At 44.0% G+C, this 16,580-nt stretch overlaps 1 protein-coding gene and 1 pseudogene across 1 annotated transcript in view; both read left to right on the top strand.

Annotated features, from left to right (window-relative positions):
* Positions 1–16,580, top strand: part of CFAP221 (cilia and flagella associated protein 221) — a 138,599-nt gene that overhangs the window by 90,742 nt on the left and 31,277 nt on the right. The window contains exons 16-20 of the mRNA XM_075530288.1: positions 1,926–2,006; positions 3,407–3,514; positions 3,605–3,739; positions 9,386–9,544; positions 10,896–10,987. Coding sequence (XP_075386403.1) covers positions 1,926–2,006; positions 3,407–3,514; positions 3,605–3,739; positions 9,386–9,544; positions 10,896–10,987 — 575 coding nt within the window. The remainder of the gene's footprint in view (positions 1–1,925; positions 2,007–3,406; positions 3,515–3,604; positions 3,740–9,385; positions 9,545–10,895; positions 10,988–16,580) is intronic.
* LOC142424450 (mitochondrial import inner membrane translocase subunit Tim13 pseudogene) lies at positions 4,924–5,284 on the top strand (annotated as a pseudogene).

Genomic DNA, 16,580 nt, shown 5'->3' with positions numbered 1-16,580 from the left:
TAACCCAATGTCGGCCCCCTGCTTCCTCCTGACATTTCCCAGAGCGATCTTGTCCAAGGAACTGTGACCCAGGGGACTCACTTAGTGCTGTGTTTCTCTGATACACTTGCTCGCAGGTCCTGAGCTCAGTCCTGCCCAGCCCAGAACCCAAACACTGAGCCCCTGTTAACAGCCCAAGTATTAGGCCTAAGATTTGAAGGGTAAAGAGGGAAACTGAGAGGGTTGTATCTGGCCCCAGAAGACAGAGTCAGCTCTGCTGAGCTCCTTCTACTTCCTGGACAAATGCGGTCAGCCCTCAAGTCTGGCACCAAAACTAGTCAGTAGGGAATATGGCCCCCCCAAATCTAACCCATTCAACTCACAAATCCACTCACCTCTCTCCTTTCTCTCTAGGAATAACCAGAGGTATGGCAGCTCTCCACTCATCCCTGAGAGGCACAATGATGAATTATAACAGAAATTATAACTAGTCCTAATATTGCATTTACTTTGTGGTAGGAAGTATCTTGAGTTATCGCAACTCATTTCCTCTTCGACAAATCTACGTGATAGGTTTATCATTGTACAGATGAGGGAACAGAAGCACCAGGTCACAGGGCCAGTAATACGTGTTGCTCAAGTTTGTACAATTGGTAAGGAAAAGGATGCTTAAATCAGTGCATCGGTAACTCGCTGCCATCGAATCACTGCTGGTTCATAACGACCCTCTAGGACAGAGTAGAACTGCTCCTCCGGGTTTCTGAGACTGTCACTCCCCCCAGGAGTAGAAAGCTCAGTCTTTCTCCCAAGGAGCACCTGGTAGTTTAGAGCTGCCCACCTTGCAGATTACAGCCCCACGTGTAAACATACCACCCTCAGAGCTCCTTCATGAAGCATGAGCCATGTGATTTTTAATTTCCAAAAGAAACTCATCTCTCACGTCTTCGAATATGCAGTAAAAATCTAAGTCGATTGTTTTAAAACATGGACCCAAACACCGATGCCTTTGTGAAAGACAGGAGGCAGATTTCGGGAGCAGTGAGGGGTTACTATAAAATATAGGAAAAACATACAGGCAACTCTCACAAATGTTCTGGCTGGAAATGCCATCCCCACACCCAGGGGTCTTCCAGTTGATCCAGAACCTTCCACAGGTGGAGTGATTGTCACAACTGGCAAAAGGTGGACATCATCCAAGTCTCCATTGTTAGCATAAATTGCTATCATTTCTGTATAGTAAATTAAGATTGAATTCATAAAGATATGGGTAATGAAGTGCAATGATGTTGAAAACTTTACCTTTTTAATGCAGTGTTCACCTTGTATCTCAATCCGCCGCAGGGTGGTTGGGAAGGAGCCCTGCCAGAAGTCGTGGTTTCTCTTAGCAGAAGTACGACTGAGGCTCAACACGGAGATTTCCACACTTGGAAACCCACAGGGGCGATTCTATCCTATCGTATAGGGTTGCTACGAGCCCGCCTCGACTCAGTTGCAGTGTGTTTGGCCTTTAGTAAATTGACATGGAATCTCAGCAGTACTGTATGAAAGCGGGGCCCACTATCACTCTCACGTGAATTTAGAACCACTGATGACTAACATTTTCCGATGGCAGGACAGCGAGGTGTCCTTCATTTGGGCCCTCGGCTGGTTTTCCTCGCTGCACTTTATGTCAGGCTATTCGGATGCATGCTTAATGTTATTTCTGGCACTCTTTGAGCTGGACCCTGGGTCCGCCATGAAACTAAGCATAGAAAGCCTCCCAGAGGTGGGGATGGCCGGTGCTGGCTTGGTGCCCCAAGCTACCAGGTAGCAAATACAGTTGGAGAAAGGGTCGCTTTGGGTATAGAACTATTAATTTAATGTTTCAAAACATAATGGAGATAGAAGCATAGCCACGTTTGCTCAGTGTCAATTATGTGTCATTTATTTGAATCTCCGTGTTTTAGGCTCCTGACGGCCTCGGACTGGTCCCGATTAAGCCTTCAGAAGTTCAAATCAAGCAATCTTATCCCTTCCTCAGTTTGCAGGTCAGGTCCGTTACACATCATGAGTTAATTGGGTCTCTTCTGAAGCAGACAAAATATTCTTAAATTTCAATTTTACATGATTTTATTAGTTTTGCTCTGTTCTGGATTATATTTAGTCTATTGTTTCTGCTCTAATTTTATTGTATATGTGAAATGTATTTCTTTTACCCTAATGTGGCTTGTGAAAATACAGTATCTTCACTCTGGTTGTGCCATATATCATGCATCCATGAGGTTACCTTAGCTATGTATATATGTAACCTTAGGGGGGGAAATGCAAAATTAAGGTTAATAAAAGTTAATCAGTCTTACCTGATGTGTATCAACACTTCTATTTCTGAAATGGTAAAGATTTTATTTTTTTGTTTTATTTTTTAATGTTTTCATTTTTATTATTTTTTAAATCGTTTTATTAGGGGCTCATACAACTCTTATTACAATCCACACATACATCAATTGTGTAAAGCACATTTGTACATTCATTGCCCTCATCATTTTCAAAACATTTGCTCTCCACTTAAGCCCCTAGCATCAGGTCCTCATTTTTCCCCTCCCTCCCTGCTCCCCACTCCCTCATGAACCCTTGATAATTTATAAATTATTATTTTTTCATATCTTGCCCTGTCTGACGTCTCCCTTCACCCACTTTTCTGTTGTCCATCCCCCAGGGAGGAGGTCACATGTAGATCCTTGTAATCGGTTCCCTCTTTCCAATCCACTCTCCCTTTACCCTCCCAGTATCGCCACTCACACAACTGGTCCTGAAGGGATCATCCACCTTGGATTACCTGTGTTTCTAGTTCCTATCTGTACCAGTGTACATCCTCTGGTCTAGCCAGACTTGCAAGGTAGAATTGGGATCATGATAGTGGGGGAGGAGGAAGCATTTAGGAACTAGAGGAAAGTTGTATTTTTCATCATTGCTATATCGCACCCTGACTGGCTTGGCTCGTCTCCTCCCTGAGACCCTTCTGTAAGTGGATGTCTAGTGGCCTACACATGGGTTTTGGGTCTCCACCCAGCACTCCACCCCTCATTCACTATGATAAGACTTTTTGTTCTGATGATGCCTGGTAAAAAGGTAAAGATTTTAAATCGGCAAACCAATGCTTGGTGTACTTCTAATTAAGCTATATGGAAGAGTAATTATGAACCTACATGTGTTTGACACTAAAACCAGGGCTCAGGACTTGTCTGGTGCTGCCAAAATTTGCAGTTGCTGCAATTTGAGGTTGCAATGTGGTATTTGATTTACTTTTACCCTCAGGCACCTCAGAGATGCTATCTTTTAGAAGTAAATCCCCAACCTCGTTTAAGTATCATCAGTATTTGTAGTGATGCTTGAAAAATGGCAATGGACTTTTAAGGATATCCAATCAATGATCTTCTTTCACCCCCAGGTTCCTCAACTGTACAAAATCATGGGGTACCAACCCTTCTCTATCCAGGAGTCTTCCACAAGTTATAAACCCGCAAAGCTTGCTCGAACCCTGAAGCAAGGGGCTGAGGTACCTCTCCCCCACCTTCAAAAACCTCACTCTTCATTCCTCCCTTTGTCCTGACATCCAGACTGATGCTTGCTCGTGGTCCTTGTGCAGGATGAAGTCACTACCATCATCGCCCTTCCCAAAGAGGACTCCACCCAGCCGCTCTCTGAGAAGATCTCAGTCTTGAACATGAAACCCCCAGAAGCCTTGGCCAACTCCCCAGAGTATGATCGCCTGTACATTTTTGTAAGTTACAGTGGGAAGAAGACGTCTGTCTTAGGTTCCTTTGTTTCAGCAATTGCTTTATTGGAAAACAGCTTCATTAGTGAGAAATCTTTTTTCTCCCTTTGGAATTTCAAGCATTAAACAATAACCCCTCTTTGAGATTGTTTTCCAGGATGCATTGTTGGTGCAATATCAATGGCCTGTTTGTTTGTGTTTAACAACTCCAGTATGTCTTCCTGTGGCAATCACTTTATGATCTTTTCCAATTATATGTAATATATGATGTTTTCCAATCTACGAACATAGAATGCCTTGCCATTTATTTAGGCTTCCTTTAATTTCTTTAATCAGTGTCGAATATATGTATGTATGTATGTATGTGCATATGTATGTATGTATATGTATATCTATATCATATCATTGCATAGCTCAATCATGTAAAAGAGAGTTGCACCATTGCCACCGCAATCAGTTTCCAATCGTTCTTTTTCTACCCGGACTCCTTGACCTCGTCTCCCCGTGACCCGCCCTCCACCACCTATTTCTTTACACAGTGTTTCGGATTGTTGAGCGCACAAGGCTTTAGCCTCCTTAGTTAATTCGTGTCCTCAGTACGTTATTTCTCTAGATACTACTGTAGATGGCATTTCTTTCTTATTTCCTTCTGGTCATCGGTGCTGTGCAGAAACCCCGCTGACTTCTGAAGGCCGGCTCTCCCTCCCACCACGTGGTTGGGGCCCTTCATTCGTTCCAGTAGCTTGCAGATGGATTCCTTCCGTGAGGGTTAGTTTCTTCGTTCTTTTCCATTGTCCTCATGTAGAAGGTTAAATTACTGATCTTCCTTCGATTTTCATTTGTACAAATTTTCCTCTAAGGACTTTTTTCCCCCTGAACTCCGTGAGTTTTGGTATGTTATGTATATATTTTCCATCAGCTTGAAATATCTTCTCTATTTTTAAAAAATCATTTTTATTGGGGGCTCGTACAACTCTTATCACAATCCATACATCCATCCATTGTGTCAAGCGCATTTTTACATCTGTTGTCATCATCGTTCTCAAAACATTGGCTTTCTACTTGAACCCATGGTATCAGCTCATTTTCTCCCTCCCTCCCCGCACTCCCCTCCCTCAGGAACCCTGGTTAATTAATAAAAAAAATTTCATGTCAGCACTCGGCGGCAGTCAGGGTGACTTTCCGGAGCAATGGAGGGCGGCTTCGGCTCAGATTTCAGGAACTCCGGGGGCGGGAAGCTGGACCCCGGTGTCATCATGGAGCAGGTGAAAGTACAGATTGCCGTCGCCAACGCGCAGGAGTTGCTACAGAGGATGACGGACAAGTGCTTCCGGAAGTGCATAGGAAAGCCTGGGGGCTCCCTGGATAATTCTGAGCAGAAGTGCATCGCCATGTGCATGGACCGCTACATGGACGCCTGGAACACGGTATCCTGTGCCTACAACTCGCGGTTGCAGCGTGAGCGGGCCAACGTGTAACGAGGACCCTCCAGGAGCCCCTGCCTCCAACCCCCATGTCCTTATCCATAAACATTCTGAGACTGGACGGCAAAGAAGCGTGGTTCCCGAGCGCTTGGACTGCCCCTCACTGGACACTGAACCTCACCCTGTCCACCTCCAGTGTAAATTGAGTCTGGGGACCCAGTGCCTTCCTAACATGCTGGCAGCTCGGGGTCAGGTCGCGGAGACCCCCTTTGTGCTCTAAGGTCGACTTTATGCCACATGCAACCCTTCTTGTTTGGACTTTGGTGGGAGGGTGGGACAGGCAGGCCAGAGCTGACTTGAGCTCACCTGAGCCAAATCAACTGCTGACAAGCAAGGGGGGAGGGGGGAATTTTCATGTCCTACACTGTCTGATGTCTCCCTTCACCCACTTTTCTGTTGTCTGTCTCCCAGCAGGGAGGTTATATGTAGATCCTTGTCATCGGTCCCCCTTTTCTACCCCACCTTCCCTCCACCCTCCTGGTATCGCCACTCTCACCACTGGTCCTGAAGGGATCATCTGTCCTGGATTCCCTGTGTTTCCAGTTTCTATCTGTACCAGTGTACACCCTCTGGTCTAGCCAGCTTTGTAAGGTAGAATTGGGATCGTGATAGTGGGGAGGGAGCATTTAAGAACAAGAGGAAAGTTGCATGTTTAATCAAATTCCCTTTGAAATTTTTTTCTCTAACTCATTAAGAGTGGGTTGTTTAATTTCTGCATGTTTGGGGGGTTTGGGGGTTTTTTTTGTTTTCATTCTTCTATTTCCAGCTTCATTCCTTTGGGGTCAGAGAAGAACATTTCTAGGGAAGAATGTAGAGTCTGCTGTGGTCAGGTGGAGCGTTCTATATGTAGTTATTAAGTATAAGTAGCTCATAGTGTGGTTGGAGTTCTCTGTTTCCCTATTGAGTTTCCATCGAGGTTGGCACCAGTTTATGTAAATACCACAATTATCTGTCCCGTATTGAACGTGTTATATTAAAGCCTCCAGTTATTATTGTAAAATTGCTTTTTATTCCCTTCAATTCTGTCAAGGTTTGCATCACACACTTTAGGAAACCTAATGCTCTTCGTGACAAGTTTTTCCAGCCTGGGTGAGATATTACCATATACCTGCATTAATTAAAGCAAAATTAAAATTGCCATGGTACAATTATCCAGACCACTTGCTTCTAGTAATAATGGCCTCTCAGGGAGCTCTAAATTGTGACAAGCATTTGATATAATGATATTATTACAACCATTTGATATAATGATACTACCATTTTCAAAAAGTTTTCACTTATAATGCTTGGCCCAAAGCAGATCAGGAGCAGTGGTTAATGCCGGTTTCACATGATTTAGGCTAGCCAGTGTAGAAGATGCTCCTCGTGATCAGATGGTTAATTCCTCTTTTCCTCATCTTGTGCGGCTCTGCTGCTTTACCACCCCCATGGGGCACATCAGACAGACCTGCCCCCAGTACACTATCACTATCTTATTATATATGTGCCTTAGCTCATCCGCAGCTTCAAAGGTTCATTGAGGTATGTTTCAGGGTTTTGGTTCCTACATTACTGTGTTAGGCTGGTTTTTCTACAGAGGCAGAACCAATGATAGATATACATTTATATATTTTAAAATTTATATACTTATAAAATTCACATATACTTGAAAAAAATCTATATCAACAAAATGATTCACACAGTTGTAGAAATGAATGAGTCCAGTCTGGTTCAAAATTCAAGTCGCTGCAAGAGTGGCCAACCCTGGAAGCAGGAAGACACAGTAGGAAGACCACAGCTGACAAGTACAGAGGCTGATGACTCTGAGGGGGACAGGTAGGGTGGCAAGCTCTGATGTCTCTCAGGGTTGCCAGGGACGATGACTGCTGTCGACTCAAGTCCAAAGAAATAAGGGTTGATGAGTCTGATGCAGAATCCAGACCAGCAAGACACAAAGAAGCCCTCCACCACATCTACTTACATGTGAAGTAGGCCACACCCTGAGGCAATATCACCAGTCTGTGGCCTGAGTGAGAGTTTTAACTCCGCGCTCATCTTCCCACGGTGGCTTGGCTGCTCCCAGCAGGTGCCATGATAGAGCTGATTCCATTTTGTTACATTGTATCAAAGAGGAGGCCCCAACTGTAAACTATGGAGAATCCTGGCACGGCCAAGTTGATACATAACCTATCACATCTGGGTATCACAAATGCCCTCAGCAGACATTATCACCTCCCTGCCTTCCTCCCTTCCTTGTGTCCTTGAGCTCAATCAAGGACTGCCTCCTGCCTGGCCCTGCTCAGTGCTCATCCCCATGAAGAGATCACTGGAGATATGGGCGCCATAGAAGTGGGTAATCAGGGAACCCGATGGTGCCTCACTCTCAGAAAGAACAGCATGTGGTGTCAGAAAAGCTTGTCTTAGAACAAGCAGCCATCTAAGTAAGGCAGCAACTAAACCCAGCTTGTATGATACAAGGATTGTAAAGGATAAAATTCAAATCCAAAGGAGGGAACCTGTATCAGAGCTTATACTCGGATTACAAGTTGCCGAAGGCTATGGATGACAAAGCCCGAAATCCATTTCCAGGATCCTCACATGAATTAAGTCTCTAGTGGATGTAGGGTGTTGCTATCAGTTAGAGAGCAAGGTAAACTTGATGATGGTGGTTGTAGGTGAGTTAAAATTTAATATCTTTCATTTGATTTTTCTTTTGACCCATTTTAAAGTGTTTCAGTTAAAGTTTTCTGCTTTTCTATTGAGACTTTTCTATGTTTAGTCTAGTCACCATTGCTGGCTTTTTTGTATGTTTTCTGTATATGAAATTCAGGATAAGTAGATCTATAGACAATAAATGGATTGATAACCGCCTAGGGGCATGGCAAGGGAAGAGTGGGGGGAAATGGGAAGCTGACAATGAGTACGAGAAAGAAATATTCTGAATTCGATTGTGGTGATGATTGCATATATTTGAATGAATAAACTGTGTGCTACGTGAAGCATACGCCAATAAAACTATTTTTTAAAGTACTATCTTCTCACTTTCCCCCATTCCTTCATCTTGGCTCTAACTGCAGAACTGCCTGTCTGCACTAACAACTTACAATCTTCCTTTGGTTCTTAAGTAATCAACACACAAACACCGCATCCAGGCTCTGCCTCCCCTTGAATCTGTGCTATAAAGCCTCTTCTGGTCTAGCTTCATTTTCCTTAGTTGATTGCTTGACAGTGAGATTGGGTTTCCATAGACCATCTGGAAATATTTGTTATTGTTGTCTTTAGAAATCACCACCAGCAAGCAAATTACAAAACAAAACCGTAGCTTTGTGGTTCTTAAACATCTGTGATTGAAAACTGTGCCTGGGAAAATGCTATTTGGGTTATTGCTCGGGACAGGAATAGATTTAAGTTGTTCAAACCCTGGAAGAAACATTAGGGAGCTCTATATTTTAGTATCTTCGTGTAATTCTTTGTTCTGCTGGGGAATTAGAAAAAAAACAGAATCTCTCTAAAAACCAGATATTACATCCAAATGGAGCCTTAAATTAAGAACATTACCAAAACATTGTTAAATGTTAACATTTTCTGATAAATCAAATGTCAACTTCCACTTTGTCTTCTCTTTAAAGTATTTTTAAGATGCTAATTTTGTTTTCAAAACCAGAAGCTTATTTGCTTTTGAGAGCTCGTTTGCTTATTTAATAATTCCTCTAATCCATCAAATTCAGAAACAAATTTATAAGCCTTTTTATGGTGTCATTTCAGTTATATTGGTTTAGGAGTGAGCGTAATAAGTCCCCCAAGGCATGTCAGGATGCTCTTAACCAGAAAAGTGGCATTTACAGATGATTGCAACATTTTAAAACCAGGCCTGTTTGAAGATGCCAGAAGACTCTTGTGCTCTTCTTCTGACAAGATGACCTGGACTCAGAGAGAGTTGGTGTTTGCGTAAGGTGACCAGATTTTAACATTGGTAAAACAGGACACCAGTGGGACACCACCTTATGTTTGGGGGACAAAGCAGAACTGCTCTGTGGGGTTTCTGAGATTAAATCTTTCCAAAAGCAGACAGCCTGATTTTTCTCCCAAGGTGCAGTTTGTGGAATTGAACCACTTATTTTGGAGCTAAGGATGCCAAGTAATAAGGACTCATAGAAATAATCGTCATCTTTCTCTTCTTCTTTACTAGAATCCCAACCCAGGATTGTTTCCGGTGATGCACCCTATGACCTACCCAGAAACGATCATAGATTACCATCTTTGCCCTCATCCCAAGTACAAGTTCACCAAAGAGCTTCACGAGGGCTGTGCCATTCCTCTCACCCAAAAGCAGTTTCTCCATCACACGGTAATGCTGTCTGGGGCTGGGGAGGTGGGCAGGGAGCGAGAGCGAAGGGATCACAGAGGAACTGAGAAAAAGGTCTGCAGCCACACCTGCAGGATGGGAATGGCAGCCATTACTGAATTTGGGCGAACTCCCACCGCCAGCCCAAGGGGTAGAGCACGGGGGCTCAGCACCTCCACCTGTCTAGACACACCTCTCACCAGGTGTTGCCCTTTTGCAGCAGCCTCACTCGTCCCCCCTAGAAGGCTACTCCTAGGATGAATTTATTCATATTTCAATGATGTCATGGTCTGTCTGACCTCTTCCTTCTTTGGCCCCAGCATGTGTGGAAACATCAGGAATGGGCTGGGTGGTTGTGTGACAAAGGAACAATCGGTGAAGTAGCTCCCAATATTTCATACTTCCCCAGGTGTCCAGACTGACCTGATATTCTGTCTGCCGATGGCATCTCTAGGAAGCTACTTTCAGGACCCTCGAGTCAAAAAAAATTCTAAATCCTGTCCTTTTCTACCGATCACAACCCAAAAGAGTCTTCCACTAATACTTCGATGCCTTCGTGTTCTATCTACTGTGTGACTTGCTCTTTGTTCCCTTCCTCTCCTTCATTCCATATATCTATCTCAACATCACTGGATTCCAAAAGCCTGCCTCTTACACAGCTCCACCCCCCCTGGCCACATTCATTGGCAGCAGATCCATTCATCACTGCTGCAGACAGGAGAAGTCATGACTGGGGTCTGCCAAAGAGAAGTGCTGACAGGGATGATTCTAGAGCCCTCCAGCCATCTTGGTGGGAGTAGAGCTCAGGAGCATGCAAGCCTGGTAACCCAGTTTCCATTAAAGGCATCCCTGGGCAGGACCTCTTGGTACAAGACTGCCCTACCCTGGCCAAACCAAATCCAAACCCAAGCCCACTGTCCTTGAGTCTACTCAAAATCATAGAACTGCATCTTTAGATTTGTAAGACAGTGAATTGTTACTCTCCCAAGGAACGGCTAGTGCTTGGAGCCACGGACCTTGTGGTTAGCAGCCCAGTGCTTAACCCGCAATTGCTCCAGGGCTCCTTCTGGGCTGACTAGAAAAATCATCATCTACTTTCCAGTACACTGTCGGTAACAAAGCTTTTTAAATTGCCAAGTTTGCATCAGGAAAACCTAGAATGGAAGTTGAATGTAGGTCAAGGCTAAAAATGGAGTTAAAGTTCTTGCTTTGTATAATTAGAAAAAATACAGACTTTTGTGCTAAGCTTTTAAAACTGAAACGTAGTGTAGCTGAATGAAATGAAGGTCTTGCTAGATTTTCCCTCACTAGCGAGTTTCCTTATACTCAGTCCCCTGTACTGCTTGAACTGCAGGATATTATTCCTGGCATAATGCACTGGAAGAAGTTCCAATCCCTGGTCCTGTCGTCTCTGCCCGACACTTCCAAGACAGAGGCAACACAGAGGTAAGCTAGCTCATCTGTTTGTTTTACAGGGAGGGGCATGGTATCCAACAGGCTGTGATCCTGAGAAGTTAAATGCCAATACTATGTCAAGGTACATTCATTATACATGATGGATGATTGTGAATCAGAAGCATAGGACAATGTATCACTAATTTTCCTAGTTTGAAGTGGTCTTAATTTGGGTGCTTTGAAAAAGTAATGTCACAAGTAGCTAATTGGCAATTCTTCCATACCATAAGATAGCCGATCCATAAGTCAATGGTGATATTCGTAATCAGATATTAAAAGTCCATTGTTTCCACCTGAGTGCCCAGATTTGTCATCTACACATAATATCTAATTCCAAAATGGCCACTATTCGCTCATGCCATGGCTTGCCATTAACGGCGTGTCCCTAAAGCTCTTACCACAGAGCATAACTCTGCTACAGACACGGCCCACGTGTACGGTGACACTATTGTTGGGCCAAAGAAAGAAGAAATACAGTGTAAGCACATTTTTCCAATTTTCTTTCTTCATATTCCTTCAGACCCCAGTGATACCATGCAAGTAGTATGATGACTTTTCTTGAGGTTTCCATCTAACCAACAACCCTCTCCTGCACCCCGGAATGGGCTTATTAAGGCCACTGTTCTGATCAATAGAGTTAAATGCATTGCAAGTGAGGATAGAATGGCAGATGTCTCCAAATGTTGTTTGTTCAACTCCTCTAATTGATAAGTAGGCTCACCTGAACTAGCAGAGACCTGGCATGGCCCCAGGGTGACCAGATAATCTGAGACACACACACACACACACACACACACACAGCTCCCTTACTGCCACCAAAATGTGGTAGATCCTTTGCCTTAGAAAAAATAGTCCCTAGATTCCCAAGTTTCCTGTGAGGCAGTTCTGTCTGGTAGGGTCGTTATGAGTCAGAATCAATTGGATGACTAAAGAGAAAATAGTGAGAAGTTGAGACACCCCATGTCCACCCATTGTCCACCTAAAGAGACCTCAAGAATTAGAAAACATCTCCTTTCTCCCCTCCTGGGGGGAAATCTCCTGGGGCTATTCTTCCAATACACATTTGATTTGAATTAAGGAAAACTCTCTAAACATGATGTGTTAGTCTGGGTAGACTAGAGAAACAAACCCATGAACACACACATGTGTGTGTAAGAAAGAGATTTATATACAAGAGCAATTGAACATTGAGAGAATATCCCAACCCAGTGCAGTCCAAGGTCATAAGTTCAATATTAGCTCATATGTCCGACAGCAACCTATAAAGTCCTCTTCAGACAAAGAACACATGCAATGACGCCGAACGTACAAGATCACAGGCAGTGGGGAGAAAGTCTTTGGTAAAAGAATCATCTCAGCGCTGGCAGGGGTCTACACATGGCCAATCTAGTCCCCAGGGCTGCATCAGGGTAGGTCCATGTGGCATCTCCTCAGGGATGCCTTGCAGGAAGTCAGCCTTGTCAGTAGAGCGTCTCCAAGGGAGTGAACTGAGAGAGATAGTGTTGCCTGCCTCCAAGAAGGAAGTACCAGATTTCCCAGAATTCTTAGGATAAGACCACGCCCACACAGAAGTCTCATTGGCCATCTCCAGATTGGCAGCCTAGACTCCACCCCTACACTCTTGGTCCTTAAATTGACACCAGATGAGGCGACTACCACGCATGAATGATTACTTCTTGATTCTCTGTCTTGATTACTCTGTTGGTCCATTTGTTTCTAAGTAAAGGTTTTCTAACAGATTAGACAACCAAAATAGGATTGTATTCTTTCTAACCAGGGATTTCATCAGATATAAGACTCAAGATCATTTTTATTTTTTAAAATTACAAAATAATGTTGATTTCTTTTTTTATAAAGGTCAGCAAAAATTATTGCTACTCTGGTCCCAGTTCATGCCTGCACAGGTTGATGCCAAACAAACATGTTTGAACATGTCTCTGTGATCAATGGATCGCTACAGGCAAGTTCTCTCAGTAGTATGTTTGCCTTCGTCTCATTAGGATGCCTTCCAAAAAAAAAATTTTTTTTTTTAATGTTCAATCAAACCAGTGGCCAGTTGAGGGCCAATGATACTGAGGCAGAGAGAGATCAGCACAGAAGGCTATGGTGACAGTTTTTAAGGATTCCAAGGTAATCGTAATTAGATTTTTTTCACAAGTCTCAGAACCATCACAGAGGCTTTCTAAGAAGACATTTTAGGAAATCTGAAAACTACATTAGTGAGAAAAGGCCAGCCAAGATACACCTAGGAATGTCCGTCTGTTTTCAGTGCTCCTGCGTGTTCGTCAAGGATGGCAGGCGCTGTCCTGAGCACAGTTGTTTGGGAAACAGTAACCCATCCACCCCACCACTCTGGTTTGTCCCTTCAAACTTTCTTTTTTGTACGACAAACCCAATGAATGTTTTTCAAGGGCATGATTTGGTGACTTCCAGCAAGATGGTGGGCTAGAAAGAGACACGACACAGGCCCTCTGCAACAACGACGTGACAGCAAGTGAGACATGTACGGGTTGTAGTCCTAGGACCTGGAGCCTCAGAGGACTGGATCCAGAAATGGATTGAGTACTAACTAGGCAAAGAAGCTTAACCACAGTGCCAGAGAAAAGGCAGGCAGGTGAATTGGGGCTGCCCTGACACAGCAGGGCCATCTTGAATGTTTGCAATCAAGACAGTGGCCTGAGATGACAAATGTACATCAGTGGTTGGCACCAAGAAAGGTCAGCTCCAGAAGTGTGATCAGCCCGCATCCTTGCCCACCCAGTAACCTGCCATCACCACCACCACCCAACCCCTGCTCTTCCTGAGGTTGCAGCTTTGACAGGTCTTGGTGCAATGCGGCCATTCCTGATGGAGCTCAAGGTCTACCTCATCAGAACAGCCGAGAGAACAGTGCCAGACAGGAACTCCTCCCAGAACCACCCGCTTTGTCCCAACAACTCTCCGGGCCTGGAAGGATTCCTTCCAGGAACAAGCACCCTGTCCTCAGCCACCATCTAAGTCTGAATGAACTCCTCTGGATCAGGTCAAGAGGAACTCAGTATCCAAGGCCAGTCTTCCCACCCCTCACCCCTCAAAACCCACCCAATGAACACGTTGCCTGCTACAGGGTGCCAACCGATACCAAGTACCCTGCCTTGCACAGTTTTTCCTCTCTGTGTCCCGCACTTGCCTCGTCTTCTCCTTCGCTTTATTTGTTCCCCTCCCCTTCCTTTGTTTTACATCTTTTCGTTCTCTGCTATCTTTGTTCTTTCTTTTCTTCTTCTTCCTACCCTTCTTCGTTCTTTTTGCCTTTCCCTTCTTCTTCTTCTTGCCTTGATTTTTTCTTTTATTTTTTTCTAGTTTGCTTCTCTTTTTATCCTTCTCTACTTTAGCTTATTGTAGTTTACTTTCTTTTTAAAATTCATTTTATTGGGGGCTCGTACAACTCATCACAATCCATACATCCAGCCATTGTGTCAAGCACATTTGTACATTAGTTTCCATCATCATTCTCAAAACATCTTCTTTCCACTTGAGCCCTTGGTATCAGCTCCTCATTTCCCCCTCCCTTCCCCACACTCCCTCCCTCATGAGCCCTTGATAATTTATAAATCATTATTACTCTGCCATGTCTTACACTGTCTGATGTCTCCCTTCACCCACTTTTCTGTTGTCCATCCCCCAGTGAGGGGGTTATATGCAGATCATTGTGATCAGTTCCCCCTTTCTCCCCCACCTTCCCCTTCCCCTCCTGGTATCACTACTCTCATTACTGGTCCTGAGGGGTTAATCTGTCCTGGATTCCCAGTATTTCCACCTTTTATCTGTACCTGTGTACATGCTCTGGTCTACCTGGATTTGAAAGGTAAAATTGTAGTCATGATACTGGGGTGGAGGAATCATTCAAGAAGTAGCAGAAAGCTGCATGTTTCATCAGTGCTATTCTGCACCCTGACTGGCTCATCTCCTCCTCGCAACCCTTCTGTAAGGGGATGTCCCGTTGCCTATAGATGGGCTTTGGGTCCCCACTCTGTACTCCCCCTCATTCACAATGATATAATTTTTTGTTCTTTGATGCATAATACCTGCTATTGACAACTCATGATCACACTGGTGTGCTTCTTCCATGTGGGCTTTGTTGCTTCTCAGCTAGATGGCTGCTTGTTTATCATCAAGCCTTTAAGACCCCAGATCTTTTGATAGCCGGGCACCATCAGCTTTCTCCACCACATTGGTTTATGCACCTGCTTTGTCTTCAGTGATTTTGTAGGGAAGGTGAGCATCATGGAATGCCAGGTTAATAAAGTATTATTACGTTGAGGGAGTACTTGAGTGGAGGCCCAATGTCCATCTTAATACTTAACCTATAAACAGATGCACATGGATCTATTTCCCCATTATCATACATAAATATATTTACATATGAACATGCCTGTATTTAGACCTCTATAAATGCCCTTTACCTCCCAGTTCTTTCCTCTATTTCCTTTTATATTCCTCTTGTTCCATGATCATGTTCAGCCTTCATTTGGGTTTCAGTAATTTTTCTCAGTTACATTGCTCTTGATCAAGGCCTACCAGGCTTCTCACACCCTCCTCACCATTGATTTTGGATCACTGTTGTTCCCTTGTCCCTGGGTTTATTAGCATCTACTTCCTTTCCCCTGCCTTCCCCCTTCTCCCATGTCCCTCTGGAACAGTTGGTCCCATTGTTTTCTCCTCCAGATTGTTTATCCTGCCTGTCTTATCTAGAGAGACCTGCAGAGATAATAATATGCACACAAAAACAAGAGCAAAACGAAGGAACAAAAGAAAACAAGCAATCACAACAACAACAAAACCAACGACAAAATAAAAGAGAGAAAAGCCTGTAAATAGTTCAAGGTCTTTTTCTTGACCTTTAGGAGTGTTTTCAGGTCGAGTCTAATGGGGGTGCCATGCTCCAGCCCCACAGTCTAATTTTGGTATTCCCTGGGAACTTCATTGCTCTATTTCCCTTACTGTTCTGTTGCACACACTTAGTGTTTCGTCTCAGCATGGTGGGCGTCAGATGGGGCGCAATTCCTGCACTGTGTCTCCAGTGTTGTCCCCAGTAGCACTATAGGTCAGTGAGGGATGTCATGTCTCCTAGGAGGGCCGGCCATATGGTGCTTGCTGTACTTTGGCTGCTCTGAGCGGGAATATCATCCTCAGGGCTTGGTAGACCAGAATGTGTTCCACTCTCTCTTCCTCCCCCTCCCTTTGCTCTTGTGTGCTCTGATCAGACATGCCCCTGTTCCTGAGCTGTAGTTTCAGTGCTGTCCTCCGAAGTAAATTCTTCTGTGGGGAGCAAGGGCTGTCCATGGAATTGGGATTGGGGTCAGCTCCTTGTAGTTTTCTTTCCTTTTGCTTTTATTTTTCTCTTTTTTAGTTATTAAATGATTCTTTTTCCTTTTAGTTATTAAATGATTTTACTGCTGTTCTTTGTGTGCTTTTCATGGGCTGTTTTTCCAATTATTATTTTCTTTGGGGCTGTTCTTTAATTTGGGTTTGAGTTTTGAATTCGTTCTCTCTTGTCCTACTTGAAACAGTATCTCTGTCCACACAGCTCAGTGACAACCATACC

Source organism: Tenrec ecaudatus, chromosome 13 (genome assembly GCF_050624435.1).
Source record: "Tenrec ecaudatus isolate mTenEca1 chromosome 13, mTenEca1.hap1, whole genome shotgun sequence".
Taxonomy (NCBI): Eukaryota; Metazoa; Chordata; class Mammalia; order Afrosoricida; family Tenrecidae; genus Tenrec; species Tenrec ecaudatus.
The sequence above is the reverse complement of the archived record's forward strand: the minus strand, read 5'-3'. Positions and strand labels throughout refer to the sequence as shown.